This window comes from Miscanthus floridulus, chromosome 16, assembly GCF_019320115.1.
Source record: "Miscanthus floridulus cultivar M001 chromosome 16, ASM1932011v1, whole genome shotgun sequence".
Taxonomy (NCBI): domain Eukaryota; kingdom Viridiplantae; phylum Streptophyta; class Magnoliopsida; order Poales; family Poaceae; genus Miscanthus; species Miscanthus floridulus.
Genome location: NC_089595.1, coordinates 95,448,304 through 95,470,852, shown reverse-complemented (window position 1 = coordinate 95,470,852; position 22,549 = coordinate 95,448,304). Strand labels below are relative to the sequence as shown.

Below are 22,549 nucleotides of genomic sequence, written 5' to 3'. Positions count from 1 at the left end.
TCTTCCGGAGAGATTGTGGACCTCTGACGGTTTATGAGTCGTTGGAGTAGGCTTTAGGTTTGAGACCTAGGATGTAGGGAGGAGTTAGTCATGGCTTGGCCTGACTTCTTTTGGTGTCACGGGGACCCAACTCCATTTTCCCTGACGTCCTTGCTACCTCTAGGGTGACGTGTTGCCTTGTTATAGGTGAGTTTGGTTTCACTCCACGCGGGGAGAGACATGTCCACCGTAACCACGTGGTTGAAGCCATGCGCCTCTTCGGGGTCTATGGGTAATCCAAGCGGGACCTAATATCCTCCCCAATCGACATGGAGTTTGGTTGTGCCTCACGTGAGACATTCCATAAATCATCGGCCATCAATCCTGTTGGTCCCCGACCACCTCTGTAGTGGCCAAAGGGCAAGATGCCTCCCCCCAGAGGGGGTCAACCCAGGAGACTTCAAAGTAGATGACTCAGACATAGGGAGAGATGGTCGTGTGGCTCCGTACCACTGATTAGAACCATAGGGACCCATCTCCTCCATGCCCCTATCCCTTTTGTGACCTCGAGCCCTTCTAAGGATCGGCCGGATAGAGGGTTTCCTAAGCACAACGCCGGCTCATGGTCGCGGTGAGTCGCTCGACGCATGATCTCTGGGGGCGGTCGGCCTCCCTAGTCACATCGTGGCATAATGGTGCCTATTTGTGGGTAGTTGTGCCCCACAGAATACGGGCGTGTGAATGGAACTGATATGGACGAAGTGGGGGAATGCACAGCTTACTTGGTTCGCACCGCTGCGTGGGTAACCACCGCTTCGCCTTTCCTCCAATCGCTTCACCTGCCCTACATGGTTTCCAAGATGGTTAGTAAAAGAAGGTGACTACGCGTGCGCTTGAAGTATCTTCTATGGCCAGTTACTGCGGCTATAAATCGGGAGAACTTGTACGGCAGAGGGAATCATCTGCTCTTCGATGTTTGCCCTACTGCTCCTTCCTTCTCGATTTTCGGGTGTTCGAGCTTTCCTTCCTCTCCAAGTCGATGGATCATGACAAGCATCCATGGGAGGGGTCGCTGGAGGCTAGTGGTCCACCGCCGCATCTCCGTAGTCGGCTGTGCGAATAGGGATAAGTGTTTAAGCAATGTTTTGAGTTTTGTTGTTAACCTGAGTTGACCATGAGTGCTCCTCAGGGTCGTCTCTCATGCCACGTTGGGAAGGGTCATCGGTGTTGCTGGCGTTGCTCTGGTTGGGGCCCTACCGAGGGTAGGGTCGAGCTCATCTTTGTCATCTCTGGGCAGTCGTTGAGAGTTTCGCCGCCTCATCTGTGAGGCGGACAAGGCTCACCGATGGTTTTCTATGGCCACCCACGAGGCGAGACGGCTGGAGCTCGACCTTGATGCCGCTAAGGTCGCTCTCACCACCTCAGAGGGTAAGTTTGCCACTGCATAGGCGGCGACCGCCATTGCCCAGACCTGCATCGTAGGTAAGGGTCTCCTTCATCTCGATGCTCGGATAGATGTCTGCAGCCACTGATCTTCGTGTTGTCTTGTTGCCAGCATTGGAGGAGCAGCTGGCGGTTTCTCACCACGAGGAGGAGGAGGCTCACCTCTAGGGGTTCATCGTAGCGGAGGATCAAGAACGGGTAGTGGTGGTAGGGATATGGCAAGGGGCTAGCGTCGCCCTTACTGCCATGCAGCTATGGACCGGGGCGAACCTCTGTCGGGTGGTGCCTGGGTACCCAGAGCGCGTCTGGATAGAAGAGCGGGCTAAGTTGGTTAATGATTTCGCCACTGTGGCAGATGCCATTGTCGTTGTTGTGGATGTAGAGGAGATCATCCGTGGTGATGGCTGAGAGCCCTTGGTGTGCCTGGGGTTCTTGAAGAATTTTAAGTAAAGACGTGTCTTTCACTTCATGTCCTAGAATTTGATTCTTCTGTGTGCTACCGTCTATCTGTGACTGCCATTGGTTTGGTCGCTCAAATGCCATGGCCGCGTAGCCCTACCCAGGGATCGACCTGTGGGGTTTGGCTCAACGTGACCATGTTTTTGTGACCAAAATGTTTGTATGATAGGTTTGGCGGCATTGCGCCCTTCTTCGTTTTCCTTCGGGTTGCACGGGTTCGTTTTCCTTCGGGTTGCACGGGCGTCCTCTTTTCCTTGCTCCCATGCGGTGCATAGCCTTGCCCTGGTTTGGTTCTGATAGTTTGGCTTCTTGTGGTCCTCTGTCATGCATGATTTGGTGGCATATTGTGGTGTCGAGGTGTCCATGCTAAGTCGTGCGTTGGGGAGGTTGTGTGGTGACACCTTTGCTATGATTGATGTCGCCGCTTGTGGAACAGGAACAAAGTGCCAATCGCTTGCGTACGACGCCGGTTCCGGGCTTTCGGTGCGTAATGACCCTTGCGTAAGGGTCCTGTGTTATGTGGGTGTCCTAGTTGTGGTGAACGTGTTGTGGATTTCATGTGGATGGCGTGAGGTCGGTGCACTCGTTTTGCCATTGTATCGCCTTTTCGCTTTTCTTTTCATTAAAGTTGGAATGTGCTTTGTCCCCCCTGGCCCAGTGTCCGTAGGTGCATGTTTTAATCCTAGGTGCTGACCCACGGGGCTAAAAGGTGCACGCTCAGTGAGGCATCAAGGGCAGATCGTAGATCCGGCATGATGTGAAAAGAAGGCTACCGAGTGGTGAAATTCCAAGACTTCTTTGCTTTCACTTCTTTCGCCGTGTTTGAACGAGTTCCCTAGCTCCTCTCAGACTCGTACGAGCAAGAAATCAAGGTGTGGGTCACTGGCTCATTACAGCACGAGAGGCGATCGGAAGGTGTTGAAAGCGGATCGATGGCTGAGGTGATGGCAGACAATGTTGTGCCATGGGTCGTGTGTGTGTGCCCATGTGTGTAGCCCCCGCGAGTGAGTCATGTTTGGCTGCGAGCGAGAGTCGGGTCAAGTCATTTGGGAGTTGAGTGCTACTAGGATACAGTGCATGGGCTTTGTGCTACCTAGTTTGCTCTACATGTCGGCCCTAAGTTTTCACAGCTGTTGGTGGGCTTATGTGTATGTGGACATGTTTGGGTAGAGCGGGTAGAGTCAAAATGGATGTGACTGACCGATGTACTAGAAGCCGTTGATGATCTGGTTGTCATAGCTCGAGGTGCGTCAAACCCCTGAGCATCTACTTGTGGTGGAGTTGTTGCCTAGGGCACTGCAAGCCCCCGAACGCCTGCTCATGGTGGAGTTGTCGTAATGTCCGGGCTGTGGGCTGATGGGGTCACTTCTTTACCGCCCTAAGCGGTCATAGCTGGCATGGGTCGGCCTCCTGGGTGGCCTTGGGCCGGTCCGTGCTAGCTTGACATCCTTGAGCGGCTTGCGAGCCCCCGAGGGTGGTCTTCTTATGTCCGGCTTGCTGTAGCTTTTGCCCGAGAGTTATCGTGCGTTTTGGTGCCTGGGTTCTCCTGGCTCGACGTCGCCGCTGCCACCACGTCTCCATCTCCAGATGTAGCTACCACTTCTGACGAAGAACTATCATGATCTATCGCTGTGGGAGCTAGCCTTGAGTGCAACATGGTTCAATCCGCTCATCGCGGCATGCGGTGCACTTAGGGAGCCCGCTTCCTCAGACGCAGGTGCCTCTGAGCGATAGTTGACAATTCACTGTGGTGTGTCGTGTAGTTTTCTTGTTACGCTGGATCAAACCCTGGTTCTAGGCTTGACCTTGCGTGGCATGGCGCTGGCTACCCGCTGGATCACTCGCGATGACGCCACGTGGTGGCGGGTAGTTATGTCGTACGTGCACATCCTGACTCATTGCGTCCTGCTGGCAAAGATGTTGTCCGAGGCGTGATTCTACCGTAGGGTCCGGTTTCACCATGCGGTGAGTCTGGACTAGGTGTATGCTGACGACGGGTGTTGCCCCATTGGTTTGGGCGCTCTCATGGTTCCCTAAAAGGATGTGGCCACCACGGGCCATTCCTTGGGCGAGGCCGCCGTGAGCCATGGCCGTCTGGCTTCCTGGGTGGAAGTCTCGGCTATAGCCAGTGATGAGAGAGGGCATTGGGCCCCTCATGCAAGTGCACTCTGGGATGCAGCCCCCGAGGGCGGTTCTGAGAATGTGTTCGTCGTGGACCACGGGATCTAGACCTATGGGATAGAGGTCTGGGTCGCAACTGAGGGCGTATGCTGGCGTCGACCCTTTGGTGAGGTTAACCGTGTAGTTCCCCAAAAGGATGTGGCTGGTTGAGGCCATTCCCTAGGAGAGTTCGTTGCGAGCCGTGGACCTCTGGTTTCCCGAATGGGAGGCCTGGCCACGGCCGGCGGTGAGCGAGGGTACTGGCCCCTCTGGGTAGGTGAACTCCAGGATGCTGCCATCTGAGGCAATTTTGAGAGTGTGGCCGCTGCGGGCTACGTGTCCTGAATTTCCATGGCAGAGGTTTGGGTCGTAGCCACGGGCGAACACGGGTGCTAGCCCTTTGATGATGATGAACTCGTAGTTTTTGCGGTGGATATGGCCGTCGAGGACCATTCCACCAGCGAGTCCATTGGCAGTGCGAGGAGCCATCGCTTCCTTCTCAACAAACGAGAGTGTGCGACTGTCCCCACCTGGCGGCCCAATTGTCGGTGTTTTGTAAACCGTACTAGTAAACTTATACGATTACCGCGCTGTTCTAGGAAGACGATGGTAGCATCTAATAGCCACGAGGATTTATACTAGTTCAGGCCGGAGCCCTACGTCTAGTCTCAGAGATGATCGAGTGTGTGTTCCTCGCTTGAATGCTCTGAAGTTCTTACAATGGGGGTGCAAGAAAGGTGGAAGAGATGGAAGCACCTATGCTAGGCGAAGAGCTGCCCGAAGAGAAGCTCTAGGAGCCATACTATAATGGTGGATGAATGGAATGGTAGAGGATGTAAAATTGTCTCCGAGATGGGTGCCCTAGATGCCCTTATATAGAGTTCGGGGCTAGGGCTTGTACAAATAGGAGGTTTTTCCGACTGAAGGGTCGAGAGCCTGAGGGAGGGCCTAGCTAACTTGGCTTGCAAGCTACGCCGTCTTCTGGTGCACGTCCGATCGTGGATATCGTCATGGTCTTCTGGCCATGTTGCAGCAGCATGTGTCATGGCGCTACTGTGTCGGCCGTGGCGGTACTGTAGCCTTGATGGTGGTTTGTCAGCCGTCCTATGCAATGTGGTGTCCGTCGTGGTCTTCGTCATCGTCTCCTGGTTCCCAGGGCGTCGTACCCGAAGTAGGTAGCTGCCATGGGTCGTCGTTCGCTTGGTCGCTTCGCGGGGCCGAGGGCCACGACCCCGATCTTTGGGGTCAGGGCACTCTGCCAGTCTGGATGGCCCTTTTGTCAAGTCTCTTGTCGTGGATCCCATCCCGTAGTGGGTGGGATCGTACAAGCGTCTAGTCGGTCCATATTTGGACGGTGGGTGTCTTATCTGTTGTCACCGTGGTGCGGTGCTATCTCGTCGGTGCGGTATGGCACAGGGATGGCGTCTGACCGGGCTGTGGTGACTGTTGTCCCCTCGGTCCTTACGGGGCCAGTGCGGCATGCCTGCTCTTGTCAAAGCAGGCGCGCCTAGCCGCGCTCGACCTCCCCCCCCCCATCCCTTCCGGGGGTCGTGACAGGGAGAGGTCGTGTATTAAGGCGGGTGGAAGAGGTCGGGGTTGATCCCATCTTTAGCGCCTGGTCTGCTCTGCTCGGCTCTTGCTTGGCCTCAGTCGTTTGGGCCCTTGCTAACTGTTGTGTTGCAGGTCGCGTAGCCTGCTAACTAATCGGTGCCTTGAGACACCCCGGGTTATGACTCAGACAAATCCTTTCTTTATTCCCGGGCCTAAAAATGACCGAGACTAAAGCCTTGAATTAAAAGTCTCTTTTCTACTAGTGTGGCTAGGATGGTCCAGCTACGGCTGTAGGTCTAACCTCCTTCGGTGCTCGATACAAGCGCGTTGTATGTTTGCTTAAGCTCTTCTACTTAATACGACGATACGGAAATATTTTGCGTATTCGAGAAAAAAAAATTTGGCCCCGTGACAAAAACAAAAAGGATCACGGACGCCACTACGGGTCCACGGCCCACACCACTGGACAATGCAGGAGCAGGTCTTTCAGTGAAACATCAGGGAAACAATCGCTTTCTCCTGACGTGAACGAGGCACGAAAACAAAACAAAAAAAGGGGAAAGCTATTTAGCTTTTATACCCCCTAAAATAAAAAAAAAAAAGGCACCAACAAAATCTCCGTCGCTACGGCTAATCCGTTTTTGCACTCACACTCTGCTTCGTTTTGCAGAGAGTTTTCACCATCCCCTTGCAGATCTTCCAGAACCAGATGAGGTTCATCAGCGAGAGCAACGGCGGTACCGTCAGTATGCAGTAGAACCCCAGCGGGAACACTGTCCTCACCTGGAAACGTAAAACACCATGACAGGAACATGACTAAGTTAATAAGCCTGCTTCATTTTCGAATCTACAACCGGGTAAGCAATTTTAGCTTCATGGTTTATTGCCTGATCAAAATGCAGGTACATGTGAGCGAAGAAGTACACGAACAATATGATCCGAGCAACCTGCAATGCCACGCATGAAATCGGTGAGCAATCACACAGATGCACGGACGTGAATGCTTGCTGCTACGTATTAAGAAATTCTGCCACAACACAAAAGGGAAGTTCAGAAGTGAAGCAGCCAGCACTAGCAGGCCATACCAGCCATCCTACGAACAGTGCCAGTCCATTGTACAAGTAGAGCTTAGAACCCTTCCGTCCAGCAAGATCCAGATACCTGCAGGAGGAGAAAAACATGGCACATCCCGTAGGAATTAATCCATGACGTTCTCCAACATATGAGAGCTAGCATTAGTAGCTGGAAATTTACAGTGTATGAACTGAGTATAACCATCTGAGGTTCACGAAGGGAGTGGTTGCTTCAGTGAATAGGACCATGAGGATGTAGAAGTGGCCTTTGCCGCTCAACAGGGCAAGAGAGATTGCATACATGGAAAGTCCATGGTGCAAGAGCTGAACATTCAGAACCACCGGAACAAATTCTTGTCAGGTATGGTTTAAAACACAGAGGAGAAAAAAAGAACTTATCTCTAATTAATTACTGTATGTATGTATGGTGATATAAAATTGCTTACATATTCCTTTCCGCCTAGGCGAGGGAAATACCACAGGATCATCGCCAAGTCTGTCAAGAAGTAGCCAAGAGAGACCTAGTATAGGGAGGAGAAAACATACAGCGGGTTGAATTGAACATCTAATACACATTTTCTGAACAAATATTTTGGGACATCCCCTGGTCTTGCATTTTAATTTTCTCCTTCCTGTAAAATAACCTAGGTGTATGTATTTTGGGTGCAGATTAAGCTTACCCCGAACATGCCACCAGATAGCCATGATTTTCTGTCTACTATGATGGCAGTACCACCACGAGCGTCCTCGCTGAAAAGGTCAGATAGCAGCAGCAGATAGAAGGAGACTGCCGCAGCAGCCAATGCGTGGAACGTAGAGAATCCCCTGAAACATGGAAATTGATGCATGCATGCATGCATAATTATTAGTAATTAGCATGCACAATGGACATCTAGTAGATAAACTAGTATTATAATGGTTGTTGATGACAATATATATATGTATATATGTTTCTCATCAGCAATCGTAGTACTCCGTACGTGTGAAAAAGGTAGGTATTCTCTTTAAGAAGAATCTCTGACCTATTGTTCCACTCAATTTTATTCATCTCGTTTAGCCCATCATACCCCTTGAAGCACCGAGAGCTAACTTGGCGGGTCAAGTCGTATACCTGCGAGAATATAACAGGAACTGTTAATTCAGAGGAACGGGTAGAAAACTATCCATGGTTTAGGTGAAAAACACACTGAAGCAAACTCCGGTCAATTTTGCGCTAGCTTTTCAGCAACAGAGATATATGTACATCATGATTCATGAAGCGAAGATTGCACGTTTGCGAAAATCTTTTAACGGCCAGCAGGGGCCAGCTAGCCTCACGTAGTCACGTTGAGATTAAATTAGCAGGTACTCCTATACAGTACTGTAGGTAGATGGCAATATGGAGATGACTTACAGCTGCGCACATGGCGATCCCGGCGAGAACCGAAGCCGGCCATACGATCTGCTCCTGGGGCCCGAAGCCGGTGAGGTCCATGGCTATTGCCTAGTCTTTGCGGCGATCCTCCCCCACCTCTTCGATCTTCGGCGATCGATCAAGCTCGCCGTGGCGATGCTGGAAACTGAACGAGTTTCCTCCGGGGCCGGGCGGATCGGAAGCAACAGCGGTGTTCGTTCTCTGCGTTGCTTTGCTACGCCTACGCGACCCTGCGGGCTGCGCGCGGGTCTTTATAGGGCCGGCCGGCCGGCAGAGCCCGCAGAGCACGGCAGAGGCTGAACAAATTGATGATGGATCCGGTCCGAGAGCAACACCTCTTCTTTTTTCCGTCGCCACAGCGGACTCGGACCCGAGGGGCAAAAACTTGTTTTTTGATCGGAATCGGAAGTCTTCAAAAGTCTTCTGTGTTTTTTTTTGATCGGAGGTCTTGTGTTTTAACCAGCCGTGTGCGGCATGCGGTGGGAAAATAAAGGAATGCGTGTGTGATGAACTCGAGCAGATTGGACCTGCCGTATGACTTTGTTCGTAACGGAATTTCTACCAAGTCAAGTCAGTACGCCTAAGGGTGAAGTATTGGAGGCATCAATCAATCAAAAAAAAAAAGGTACGATTAAGGTAAAACTGGCTCGAGTGACTGACGTTACGGAGTCAAGTCAAGTCAGTACGCCGTATCGCTAACTCGATACATCACGCATCTCTCAGTCAAAAGTAAGAAAACGTGGTGCTGGATCCGCCGGTACGGTGCGGCCCGTTCCGAGTCCGAGCCAATCCCATGAGAAGTGGCCGTATATGGACCGTTGACTTATTGCTGCAGTCTACTAGACTCGCTAACTAGCAGAGTACAATCCATTTATCTTTCCTAATTTGATGATATATCAGCTCCCGCACGAGACATGACCCCCCGCAGAGGAGCAAGTTTTGCTTGGTTTGTTTGCACCGTTGGATGGTCAAGATGGCTGAAAACCATCGACTGTTTAAGGCCCTGTTCCATTAACGGCTGATAATAGTTTTTCTATCGTTGATTAGCGAGAAATCTGAAATAGAGCATGACTATATTTAAAGATCTAGTTAAAGAAATTATTGGAGGGTATTTTTATTTCATCAAAATTTCTATTCTTATTAATTAGGAAGAATGTTACATAGACTTTTGAAGTTGCTCGAGGTGGTTGTACCTCTGCTCGCCAGGGATCAAACTCAAGTTTAACGTCTATACGTCTCAGTAATGCAACTATTTATCTTCGAGGTAGGCAACATATCAAAATACACTCCCTCAGCATTTTTTTTACAATGTGTATTTTTTTCATTAGGAGCTTTGACCGTTAGTACTTCATAATGTGATGCAAAAATAAAATCTTAATAGTAAGTTCTTCTCAATGTGAGTCTAAACGCCAATTTTGTGCCACAAAATGTGCATCAATGGTCAAAGACTTGTGTTAACGAAATAATATGTCTTATAATTCCAAACCAGCGAAGTAAGTTTCCATATTGATGATATGATAAGAATTGCCGTGATGCTTGGTCCCTTCAATAGTAACGCAAATGGAAACGAAATCAGTTCGAATCGCATGTTTTGCCGTAACATCCGCAGCTCTAATTTGTTTTCATTTGTGTTACTGTTGACGAACCAAACAACATGTACATTGTACGAGCCTCCGTAGCATCTATATTTCTTTATAATATTCCCTCTGTTCCTTAATATAAGCCATATAGTTTTTAGCACCAATATTAACGCATGACTTGGGGAAGGATGTGAGACCGAGGAAAAAAAAGAAAATCAGGCCATTTACTCTCTCAATTAGATTGCTTCCTAAATCTAAGGGATTGGTTGGGGCATGTGCTATGTACGGTGGGAAGGTTTCCAAACTAATCGGCGTGGGTGCTGATATGTACCTATATTTTAGAATTTTCTTTAGAAATCTATATGGCTTATGGAACGGAGGGAGTATAAAGTTAAGTCGGTCTAAGGCATTGATCTCAGAATTAAGTGGCTGAAAAATCAAGCTAAACATTCCTTTTAAATATGAGTGTATATGCCAGTCGCTTGTGTTGTACTTACAAGTGTGTTCGTATTACTCAGTGCAGAACCGTAGAACGAAGCTGCAGTCGTCAAAAATTAGGCGTTGGGCAGCGCAAACTCCCCGAGAGCCGGCCAAAATTTAGCAGTTACTCTTCCTCTCTTTTTTTTTTTTTTTTGCGACTAACTTAGCAGTTACTCTAGGAACCACTGCCACGCGTGTCGTCGCTCCGGCTTCGACCGTTTTCCACGCTTCGGCCCGTTTCCTGCTCATCCGCCAGCCCCGCGTCATTGCTGAGATCCTCGTGCGTAAGCCGGCCGACCTGATGAACTGCTATTTGGTTTGGTGCTGGTATTGCAATTGCACCGGCGAGATAGAGACGACGCAAATCCAAAGGCCATGCGTGCGTCGTCCTATTGATCAGTTGCTTGCCGTGATGTACGCAGGCCGGCATGATTCTTGGGCCGTCCGTGATGGGGCAGGTGGATGTGTGGGGGACCACGGTGTTCCCGGTGCGGAGCCTGCTGACGCTGGAGACGGTGGCGCACCTCGGCCTCCTCTACTTCCTCTTCCTGGTCGGCCACGAGATGGATTCATGGATGTCAACGTCATCAAGCGGTCGGGGAAGAAGGCCCTCATCATCGCCATGACCGGGATGGCGCTGCCGTTCTGCATCGGCACCGCCACGTCCTTCATCTTCCCGCACCAGGTGTCCAAGAACGTGCACCAGGCCTCCTTCCTCCTCTTCCTCGGCGTCGCACTCTCCGTGACGGCATTCCCGGTGCTGGCCCGCATCCTCGCCGAGATCAAGCTGCTCAACTCCGACCTCGGCCGCATCGCCATGTCCGCCGCCATCGTCAACAACAAGTGCGCGTGGATCCTGCTCGCGCTCGCCATCGCCATCTCCGAGGTCAACAGCTCCGTGTTAAACTGTTGGATCATAGGGATCATAGATCTAGCCATAGACTTGTCCTATTCGGTATAAAAGGTGAAGCAGTAGATCCTAATACATGTAGAACGAACTAGAGAGAGACAGGGAGATGGTGCTGAACCTGACACCGAGGAGGGGGAGGGTTCGGTGGCCGCCATCGGGTTCGTTGGTGATGTCTACGCACGGGCAGCGACGGTCGGTGAAGATCGGTCGGAGATGCGGTGCCGGCGGTGAAGATGATGACGGCGCAGTGCTGTGGTGGAGGAATTTCCCGTCACTGGCTGCGCCCCTCACTTAGATCGGGTTTAGAGTTTGTCAGTGGGGAGGTCGGCTCAGGTCAACCTCGTGATTAGAGCCGCCGGCCCCACCTCTTTATATAGCGTAGAGTGACAGGGGCCCTCCAGCCATGGTGGGCTGGGCGCCCCCGATCAGGGCGCAAATCAAAGGCTCAACTGGGCCGTTGGGTCCAGTTAGGTTAAAGATCAATCTAACAATCTCCCATTTGATCTTTTTCCATCTTTCACTTTCATATTCTTTACTTTTGTTCATTCCATTACAGATTAGCGCATAGAGCATGTCTCATTGTCACGGTCCATTGCCGATAGATTTAACAGCTACAACACACTACTCTGTTCTGAAATAGATACTTATCTTTGGGCCTTCTTTTGTTCAGAAATTATAGGCTTTTCCTTAAACCCATGCCGGCTACATGTTCTCGGAACATGTTGGGTGGTAAGCCTTTTATAAGCGAATCCGCGAGCATCTTTATTGTACTTATATGCTCAAGACTTATGACTTGATCCCAGACTTTAGCTTTCACAACATAATATTTTATGTCAATGTGTTTGGCAGCACCACTTGACTTATTGTTGTGAGCATACTGTACTGCTGGATTATTATCGTAGTATAACTTTAGTGGTCTATAGATGTCGTCAACCACCTTTAAACCGGGTATGAACTTCTTTAACCAGTTCACGTGCCCCGTTGCCTCATAACACGCTACAAACTCGACATACATTGTGGACGATGTAGTGATGGTTTGCTTTGAGCTTTTCCATGAAATAGCTCCCTGTGCGAGAGTGAATACGTATCCAGACGTGGATTTTCTATCATCTCCCGCATAATCAGAATCTAAATATCCCACTATATAGAGTGAATCAGATCTTCTATACGTTATCATGAGGCCTTTCGTTCCTTGCAAATAACGCAAGACTTTCTTTACCAATTTTCAGTGTTCTATTCCAGGATTGCTCTGGAATCTGCCAAGTAACCCGGTAACAAATGCCAAGTCAGGGCGCGTGCATACTTGAGCATATTGCAAGCTTCCGACAGCTGAAGCATATGGAACCACTTTTATTTGATCGATCTCATATTGGTTCCTGAAGCATTGAAAATCTCCATATCTGTCGCCCTTGACTATAGGAGCAGGTGAGGGACTACATTTGTGCATACTAAATTTCTTTAAGATTTTCTCTATGTATGTCTTTTGTGACAGTCCTAATACCCATTTGCTTCTATCTCGGTGAATCTCGATCCCTAAAACGAACGAAGCTTCACCAAGATCTTTCATATCAAACTTTACGGACAAAAACTTCTTTGTCTCCAGTAGTAGACTGACATCACTACTAGCAAGTAAGATATCATCCACATACAGGACAAGGAAGATAAACTTCCCATTCTTAAACTTTGTATAGATACAATTGTCCTCTACATTCTCTTTAAACCTAAAATTCTTTATTGTCTGATTAAACTTCAAGTACCACTGTCTTGAAGCTTGTTTTAATCCATAAATGGATTTCTTTAGGCGGCATCACATTCGTTCTTTTCCTTTCATGACAAAACCTTTCGGTTGTGCCATGTAAACATTTTCCTCCAAGTCTCCGTTGAGAAATGTCGTCTTTACATCCATCTGATGTAATTCTAGATCGTAATGTGCCACTAATGCCATTATGATTCTGAAGGAATCCTTATATGAGACTAGAGAAAAGGTCTCATTGTAATCAATTCCTTCTCTTTGCATAAAGCCTTTTGCCACAAGTCGGGCTTTGTATCTCTCTATATTCCCTTGAGAGTCAAGCTTTGTCTTGTAGACCCATTTACAGCCTACTGTTTTGGCTCCTTTAGAAATTATCTCTAAATCCCAAACTTTATTGGCATTCATTGATTTCATTTCATCTTCCATGGCCTCAAGCCACTTTGATGAATGATCACTTCTCATGGCTTCTTCAAATGAGGTGGGATCATCCTCTATTTGAAATTCCTCAGTGTTGTACACTTCATAATCAGCAGGAATAGCTGATTTTTTAACTCTTTGAGACCTTCTAGGGGCCTTCACATTTGGCACATCTTCTGTTTGAGGCTGTTATTGCTCCCCCTCATTTATTACAATAGGTTCTATAGGATCCTGAAGAATAGGTCCCTCATCATTATTCATTGTTGCCATAGGCGGGATAACAACAGGTGCTGACACCATAGTATCTTGCACTGTCGGTGCAGCGACAGCAGGTAGTGAGAAAAATGGCTCATGAATCATCGGAGTGGGCGCATACATCCGCTTCTCATCAAGGTCAATTTCTCGAGCTACCATGCTCCCCCTCATCATTTCATCCTCTAGGAAGACAGCGTGTCTCGTTTCCACAAACTTTGTATGTCTATCTGGACAGTAGAAACGAAAACCTTTTGACTTTTCTGGGTAGCCAATGAAATGGCAACTCACTGTTTTGGGATCTAGCTTCCCAATGTTCGGGTTAAATACTTTAGCCTCAGCAGGGCTCCCCCACACATGCAAGTGGTTAAGTGAGGGTACTCTTCCTGTCCACAACTCATACGGTGTTTTGGGCACCGATTTACTTGGTACTCTATTGAGAATATGAATGGCGGTTTTTAACGCCTCCATCCATAGGCTCAATGGTAAGGTGGAGTAACTTATCATACTGCGCACCATATCCATCAGGGTACGATTGCGTCTTTTAGCTACTCCATTCTATTGAGGTTCGCCCGGTGTCGGTGTTTTGGACCGGCGGGTCCTCAACCAACTAGTAAAAACGTGCTGCGTGCCCCTAATCCCGGATGGTGATGCAAAGAGACACAAGGTTTATACTGGTTCGAGCAATGGGTGCCCTACGTCCAGTCTGAGAGATTGATCTTGTATTCCTTGCACCGAAATACTCGTAGTAGGGGGTTACAAGCAGGGTGAGAGAGGGAGCTAGTCCTAGGTCTCTGCGTGGAGCGGCGTGGATTGCTTGAGATGTTGATCTCAGGCGGCGGAGAAGTGCACGTGTTACAGGGTGTTGAGTGTGTGTGTTCGTCTACCTCGTGAACCTGTCCGCCCCCCTGAAACGGCCCCAAATCCCTCCCTTTTATAGTTGAAGGGGGGACAGGGGTGATACATGTGTTAACTACGCGGCGTCGTGCAAACAGGGGCGGCATGTCCGAACCCTGTAGCCTATTACTATGACAGCATGGTTGATGGAGACGTCTCGCCCTTGAGTGCTGGAGCAACGCGCCGGTCACAGCCGATCTTGTGCGGTGTGGGAGCTCCAGTGATGGATGGACGTAGGGCCTGGCGAACGACGTGCTGGCTGATGTGCATTGACTGCGTGAGAAGCCGAGACCCAGCTGGTGTCGAGGCCGAGCCATCGTAGAGGGCTCGGCAGGCACGAATCCTGAGGTTGCCGAGACCCTAAAGTATATTGCCAAGGCTCGGGGGGAGCAGTTGGTCCTATGCGCTGATTCTGAGGCTATGGTGACCCAGACTTGACTCCCCATGCCGCGTTGTTCCTGGGGCAGGGGTTAGGTGGTGCAGTGTAGTGCGGGCGCTGATCGTGGGCACAGCACCAGAGCACAGTGGCCGGTAACCCCTACCCCATCCTGTCCTGGACGGTATGGCGTTGATGCGACCTCCCGTCTTGTCGGCCGCTCCGTAGTGTCGAGCCATCGTCCGGCTGATATCGCGGGAGTGGTTGGCGCATTAATGAGACGTGACGCTCAGTCGGGGAGACTGGTCGAGGCAGAAGCGACGGGTTGTTGCCGAGCCGGCCTCGAGCGATACGGAGAATCGGCATCTCGTCTGAGGCTTTACGCGCGGGGCCTCGGGCGAGACGGAGAATTGGTTCCCCATCCGAGGCCTCCCGTGCGAGGCTTCGAGCGAGGCGGAGATTTGGCAGGCCATCGAGGCCTTCCGTGTGAGGCCTCGAGCGAGGCGGAGAGCCGGTGGGCTCGGACAAGGCCAGGGGTTAACCAACGGTTTGCCTTTTGGCTTTGTCTTAAACGGGGTCTAGGCGATATTTTTGGTATACACTCAGGGTACCCCGTTTTATGATACCCGACACCCGGTGTTGAATACTAGGCAACTATGCTATTCTCCTATAAAAACCTTGCAAAAGGTCCAGGAACTTGGCCATATGGGGTATGCCGACCGTAGTACTTCCCTCCATGGTCGGACCTGACTATCTTAATCTTTAAATTGTGTTGGTTTTCAACTTCTGCCTTAAATATCTTAAATTTATCTAATGCTTCTGTTCTTTCTTTGATTGGATAAATATAGCCATAATGGGAGTAATCATCTGTGAATGTTATGAATGAATCATAACCATCCACACTCTTTATGGGGAAAGGACCACAAATGTCTGTGTGAATAATCTGTGGAATTCCCGTGCTTCGTTTGGCATCTTTATTAATTTTCTTTACATACTTTCCTTTTATGCAATCTCTGTATTGTTCTAAATCTGAGAGCTCTAATGGAGGAAGAATATCATTCTTAACTAGTCTTTCTATTCTTCCCCTCGAAATATGGCCTAAACGACAGTGCCATAATTTTGACAATGCATCGTGAGCTCTCTTTCGTTTTCTGTTTACATCCGCAGACGAGGATACATTCATCTTATTGCACGCAACGTTCCCATCATCGCATACAACATTCACATCATCACATAGTGATAATAAATAAAGCTCATTTTGTAAGATAGCAAGACCAACACATGCATCATTAAATGTTATCTTACATTTGCCATTTCCAAAATGGCAATCATAACCATCATTGTCCAAACATGACACCCTAATCAAGTTCCTCTGTAACGAGGGAACATAAAGAACATCTCTAAGTATAAGTTTGAAACCATCAGCTAGCTCTAGAGAAAGATCACCAACGGCTTCAACTTCTGCTTGGACTCCATTTGCGACTTTAACGTGTCTTTCGCTTCTTTACGTAGTCCTCGTCGAATGGAATCCCTGTAAAGAATTAGCAACATGAACAGTTGCACCTGAGTCAATCCACCAAGTAGATTTTGAATACTGTACATATAGGGATTCATTTATGAACGTAATAATGTTCTCACCTTTCTTTGTCATGATCATCTTTAGGTAATCAGGACAATCTTTCTTATAGTGTCCCATCTTCTTGCAGTTGAGACATTGATCTTTCTCTACTGTGAACTTGTTTTGCTGAGGCTGATGCAGCATGGGACCCTTTCCCTTTGACTTTAAGGAGAAGTTGGCATTAGTATTCTTTTTCTTGTTATCTTTCAGATAATTGATAGTGCCACCATTGGCAGCTTTCATTCTCTCCTCCTCTTGCACACACATAGCCATGAGCCTCTCCATGTCCCATTTCTCGGGCTGTATGTTATAGTTAACAACAAAAGTATCAAACTCTTTTGGCAAGGAAGCAAAAATCAGATGGATAAGGAACTCATCCTTGAGAGCCAGATCTATTGGTTTTAGCTTGGATGTCAAATGGCTCATCCTTAGTATGTGCTATCTAATGCCACCATTGCCTGAGTATCTCTCTGTCACCAGCTGCTTTATCAGCTAGGTAGCATATATCTTTGAAGAGCCAGTGAACTGACTCTTTATTCTTTCTAGATACTCAGTGACGGTGTCACACTCTAGGATTGAGCCCACAATTGCAGGCTCAATCGTGTTCTTTATCATAGCCAAATACTTCTTATTGGCAGTGACCCATTTCCTATGCTCAAGGTCATAGGATATTCTTTGTGATGCAAAGTCCCTCTCTCTGGTTGCCCAGGTGGCATCAGCCTCGTTTGTCTCCCGCACCAGTGCCACAGGCTCTGTGGGACACGGTGTGGTGACTACCCAGTCCACCTCAGCGAGGATGAAAGCCAGGTCGATCTTTTTTTTCCACTCAATGTAGTTATCACCTTTTAGAGTGGGGATTTCTTTGATACAACTCATCAAGTTGTATCCTCCTGAAAACACAATTCATAGATATATATAGTGAGAACATAAATAATAACAATGACAATTGCATGCCTTAGTTCAACGTTGGTCAGAATTAAAACATACAATTGTTCTCTACATTAATTCTATATCATCGTTGGGCAGAAAATAGAATTGATGCAAGACAAAACATCATAATATTATCATTAATCAACGTTGGTCAGAATAATAACAATATTATAATCAATTAAAACATATCCATTTTTCAAAATTAAATTCTCCCGTTGGTTCGAATTTAATAATAAAAATAACATCTTTACATACGCAACGGAAAATAACTTAATTTGATGAATTTTACCCACAGGAAAATCCTCTTTTCTATTTTCTTTAAGCCATTTTTCTATTTTCCAGGGAATAAAACTTTTACTGGAAAAAGAAAAAACAAAAATGACTCAAAATGCGTACTGTTCTTCAGCCCAGCCAGTGAAACCGGCTCGGCCCATCACTCCGCGTGCGCACGTCGCACCCAGGCCGCAACCTGGGCCTGGGCCGGTAAAGTCGCGCGCCGCGCGCTCTCGCCTGGGCCGCATCGCTGGCCCGCTTGATCTCGGCCGTCCGCACCGATCCGATCAGATCCGACGGCTGAGCGGTGAGTTCGGGTGAATAAAAACCCGCTGACGCTGGCCTCCACCGAAACCCTAGTTCATTCTTTCTGGCCCTCTCTCTCTCTCTCTCTTCGCCTCACTCCACTCTCTCTTCTCTCTCGTCGCTCTCTCTCCTTTCCTCAGTACAGCAGCAGCAGTCATCGAGTGAGAGGCAGAGCGCAACGACGGTGGAGCGGGAGGCATGGCGCCGTCGCCGGCCCTCTCGCCGGTGTGCGCGCTCCCCAGCGGATGAGCGCGCCGCCGTCGAGCGGCCTGGCCGCGGCGCCTCTTTGGCTAGAGCCCGACGAGCAGCGCCCCCAAGCCTGTCTTCTTTTCCCCACGCGCCAGCGTGCGAGCAGCGCTGCGCAACGGCGAGGTAGGCCACCCCCTTCCTCTTCTTCCCCTTTCGGTTTTTTTGTTTTTGTTCTCGGATTTCATCCGATTTGGGGATTAGGGTTAGGGTTAGCGTTACGGGATGGGTTGTTCTTCTTTTTCCCGAATTTATTTCGGGTTTTAGGGTTTAGTTTTGACATGAAACCGAGCCCTCCTTTCTTTAACCCAGTTAGGGTTAGGGTTCATCCGAACCCTCTTCTTTTCTCATTTGCTTAACCCGATTAGGGTTAGGGTTCATCCGAACCCTCTTCTTTTCTTAGATCCGAAGGGATCGAAGTTAGGGTTCAACCGAACCCTTTGTCGGCCGAAACCCTCTTCATCTTTCTTAGACCCGCACTAAATCTAAACATCTTAAGCTAGACCTATAATTAAACGAGGCTCTGATACCATTGTTAAACCGTTGGATCATAGGGATCATAGATCTAGCCATAGACTTGTCCTATTCGGTATAAAAGGTGAAGCAGTAGATTCTAATACATGTAGAACGAACTAGAGAGAGACAGGAAGATGGTGCTGAACCTGACACCGAGGAGGGGGAAGGTTCGGTGGCCACCATCGGGTTCATTGGTGATGTCTGTGCACGGGTAGCGACGGTCGGTGAAGATCGGTCGGAGATGCGGTGCCGGCAGTGAAGATGATGACGGCGCAGTGCTGTGGCGGAGGAACTTCCCGTCACTGGCTGCGCCCCTCACTTAGATTGGGTTTAGGGTTTGTCGGTGGGGAGGTCGGCTTAGGTCAACCTCGTGATTAGAACCACCGGCCCCCACCTCTTTATATAGTGCAGGATGACAGGGCCCTCCAGCCATGGTGGGCTGACGCGCCCACAATCAGGGCGTAAATCAAAGGCCCAACTAGGCCGTTAGGTCCAGTTAGGTTAGAGATCAATCTAACACTCTGCCTTCTCCTCCCTGTGGGTGCTCCTCTCGACGGTCTTCTTCGTGCTCGCCTGCTTCTACATCGTGCGCCCGCTCATGTGGTGGATCGTCCGCCGTGTCCCCGAGGTCGAGGCCATCAGCGACGTGCACGTCATGCTCGTGCTCACCGGCGTCATGATCGCCGGCGTCTGCACCGATGCCATCGGCATCCACTCGGTGTTCGGCACGTTCGTCTACGGGCTGGTCATACCCAGCGGGCAGCTGGGCGTCGTGCTCATCGAGAAGCTCAAGGACTTCGTCACTGGGCTGCTCCTCCCGCTCTTCTTCGCCATCAGTGGCCTCCGCACCAACATCACCCGGGTGCACGATCCCGTTACCGTGGGGCTCCTCGTGCTCGTGTTCACCATGGCCAGCTTTGCCAAGGTCATGGGCACCATCCTTATCGCTGTCTCTTACACCATGACCTTCCGCGACGGCGTCGCCCTCGGCTTTCTCATGAACAACAGAGGACTCGTCGAGATGATCGTCCTCAACATCGGAAGGGACAAGGAGGTCAGGAGTTGATTACTGACCTGTCTCCTCCACATCATTTCAGTATTTCATTCACTGCTATTGGAGCGCATGCATGATCACAAACAGAAATGAAACCAGGTGCTGGACGACGAGTCGTTAGCGGTGATGGTGCTGGTGTCTGTGGCGATGACGGCGCTCGTGACGCCCGTGGTGACGACGGTGTACCGCCCGGCGCGGCGGCTGGTCGGCTACAAGCGGCGCAACCTGCAGCGGTCCAAGCACGACGCAGAGCTGCGCATGCTGGCGTGCGTGCACACCACTCGCAACTTGCCGTCCATCATCTCGCTGCTGGAGCTGTCTAACCCAACCAAGCGCTCCCCCATCTTCATCTACGCGCTGCACCTGGTGGAGCTCACCGGCCGCGCGTCCAACATATGCTCGCCGCCCACCACTCCGCCACCAACCAGAACCGCAGCTCCAGAGCTCGGCTCCTGGCTCCAGCGACCACATCTTCAACGCCTTCGAGAACTACGAGGAGAGCGATGGCGGCGTGTCCATCCAGGCGCTGACGGCGGTGTCGCCGTACCAGACGATGCACAAGGACGTGTCCGTCCTGGCGGAGGACAAGCACGTCTCCCTCATCGTGCTCCCGTTCCACAAGCAGCAGACGGTGGACGGCGGGATGGAGCCCATCAACGCGTCCCTCCGGGGCTTCAACGAGAGCATCCTCTCGTCGGCGCCGTGCTCGGTGGGCATCCTCGTGGACAGCGGCCTCAGCTCCGCGGCGGCGCGCATGGCGAGCGTGCACCACTTGGCGCTGCTCTTCTTCGGCGGGCCCGACGACCGCGAGGGGCTCGCCTACGCGTGGCGCATGGTGGAGCACCCGGGCGTCTGCCTCACCATCGTCCGGTTCATCCCGCCGGACTACAAGGCCCCCGCGCTGGCGCCGCCGCAGCAGCCCATGCCGCCCCGGGTGCCCGCGTCCAACGTCCAGGCGCGCGCCACCGCCATCACCATCGTCCCGGACGCCGCCAAGAGCGAGCGGCAGATGGACGAGGAGTACCTGAACGAGTTCCGGACGCGCAACATCGGCAACGACGCCATCCTGTACATGGAGCAGGTGGTGGCCAACAGCGAGGAGACGCTGGCGGCCATCCGGGACCTGGACAGCGCGCACGTTCTGTACATCGTCGGCAGGCATCACGTCGGCGCTGGCGGAGTGGATGGACTCGCCGGAACTGGGCCCCATCGGCGACCTGCTGGTGTCGTCCGAGTTCTCCAAGATGGTGTCCGTGCTGGTGATGCAGCAGTACCACGTGATCACGACGCCGCAGCCGGCCGTGGGGCCAGCCGTGCCCGTGACGGGCGAGCCCGTCCGACAGTACGTGACCAACGCCATCGCCGTCGGTGGGTCTCGGCGGCAACCAGATGGGCCGCGGCGGGTGGGGTGGCGGTGCCGGAGGGTTCTGACCTCTGGCAGCTGCACGCACACGCACGTTGGTTGATTCGTCGGATAGGAGGTTATACGTCTGATCGCTAGCTCCTGTCTGGTTAGTACTGTACTAGCTCTTTTGTGATTTTTAGGATGGGGAGGCAACAAGGTGCACATCGATCAATGTCACGAGATTGTCAAGAACACAAGAACAATGCCTATGATAGTGTTAGCAGCTCTTCTACACATCTTTTGCAGTAGATGTTGCAAAGGGTTTCTCGTTCTCAAACTAAACAGTAGTCAGATTTTGTAATGCATCTACTTTTCTTTCGGCCCTAGTTTCATTTGTCTTGCCCTTCTTGTTGATACATCAACCATCAAACTACTTTCCTTGAAGGTGTGCTCTTGAGAACACTATCCAACGAGGAAAGCCATGTCATCGAAACATGGAGTTCTACTGGTATCCATCTCATTTTAGGCATGTTTGAAACGGCTCTGCTCCATGTTTTTCAGCTCCACTCTATATTTTTCAGCCAAAAAGATGTAGCTCCATAAACTCTGCTCCACGAAAAAATGTGGAGTTGTGAGAGCACCTAAAGGGGTGCTCCAAAAACTCTAAGTTTTTGCGGAGCTAGTCCACGGTGGATTTTGTGGAGCAGAGTTTGTGGAGCAATCCCAAACAGGCCCTTGGTGTATCTTAACTCACATGACTGTTCAGTACTAGCTCTTTTGTGATTTCTCCCTCCATTAGGATGAGAGGCGACAAGGTGTCTAACTGCACATCGATCAATGTCACCAGACTGTCAAAAAGACAAGAACAATACACATGCTAGTGTTAGTAGTTCTACGTATGTGTTGTACAATTTGCTTTCATGGTACTTTAGGACTTTTTGGGCTAATGCTTCCATCATTTGCAGTAGCTGTTGCAAAGGGTTCCTCGTTCTCAAACTAAACAGTAGTCAGATTTTGTAATCGCATCTATTTTCTTTCAGCTCTAGTTTCATTTTTCTTGCCCTTCTTGTTGATACATCAACCATCGAGCTACTTTCCTTCAAGGTGTGCTCTTGAGCACTATCAAATGAGGAAAACCATGCCAAAGTAAATTGGTCCTTTTTGCAGCAAATGGATTGAGTCGTTTGTTAGGAAGCCTAGGGGTTGGTGAATGAGAAAGTAGGTCATTATTTATAGACTAGGAAAGGTCTTAGGTAAGGCAACCCTCTCTCACTTATGTTTTTAAACTAGTAGCTGATATGCTGCCAGCTAACCATTCTACTTTTCAGGGCTAAAATCAATGGTCGGTTTAGGGGTTTGGTGCCCGATTTAGTTGACGATGACGGTCCTTCCATTCTGTAATATGCAGACGACACTATAATCTTTATGGAAAATGATTTGGAGGGGGCTAGGAACTTAGAAGCTGGTACTATAGGTGCTTTTGAAAAGTTGTCTGGCTTGGAAATTAATTTTCATAA

The 22,549-nt window shown here is 50.0% G+C and overlaps 1 protein-coding gene and 1 pseudogene across 1 annotated transcript; one reads left to right on the top strand and one right to left on the bottom strand.

The window, feature by feature from the left end:
* Positions 1-6,208: 6,208 nt before the first annotated feature.
* LOC136514494 (uncharacterized) lies at positions 6,209-8,283 on the bottom strand. Its single transcript, XM_066508439.1, has 8 exons — positions 8,059-8,283; positions 7,688-7,776; positions 7,346-7,490; positions 7,112-7,186; positions 6,868-6,989; positions 6,678-6,753; positions 6,480-6,539; positions 6,209-6,375 (listed from the first exon to the last, which is right to left on the bottom strand). Exons 1-8 carry the CDS (start codon positions 8,137-8,139, stop codon positions 6,223-6,225), a joined length of 801 nt encoding a protein of 266 aa, XP_066364536.1. The 5' UTR covers positions 8,140-8,283; the 3' UTR covers positions 6,209-6,222.
* Positions 8,215-21,118, top strand: LOC136511057 (cation/H(+) antiporter 15-like; annotated as a pseudogene).
* Positions 21,119-22,549: the final 1,431 nt, after the last annotated feature.

Coding starts and splice junctions, on each gene's coding strand:
- LOC136514494 (XM_066508439.1), bottom strand. CDS start 8,139: ATGGACCTCACCGGCTTCGGGCCCCAGGAGCAGATCGTATGGCCGGCT. Junction 7,491..7,687: donor AAAATTGAGTGGAACAATAG/GTCAGAGATTCT, acceptor TCCATGTTTCAG/GGGATTCTCTACGTTCCACG. Junction 6,376..6,479: donor TGTACCTGCATTTTGATCAG/GCAATAAACCAT, acceptor TTACGTTTCCAG/GTGAGGACAGTGTTCCCGCT.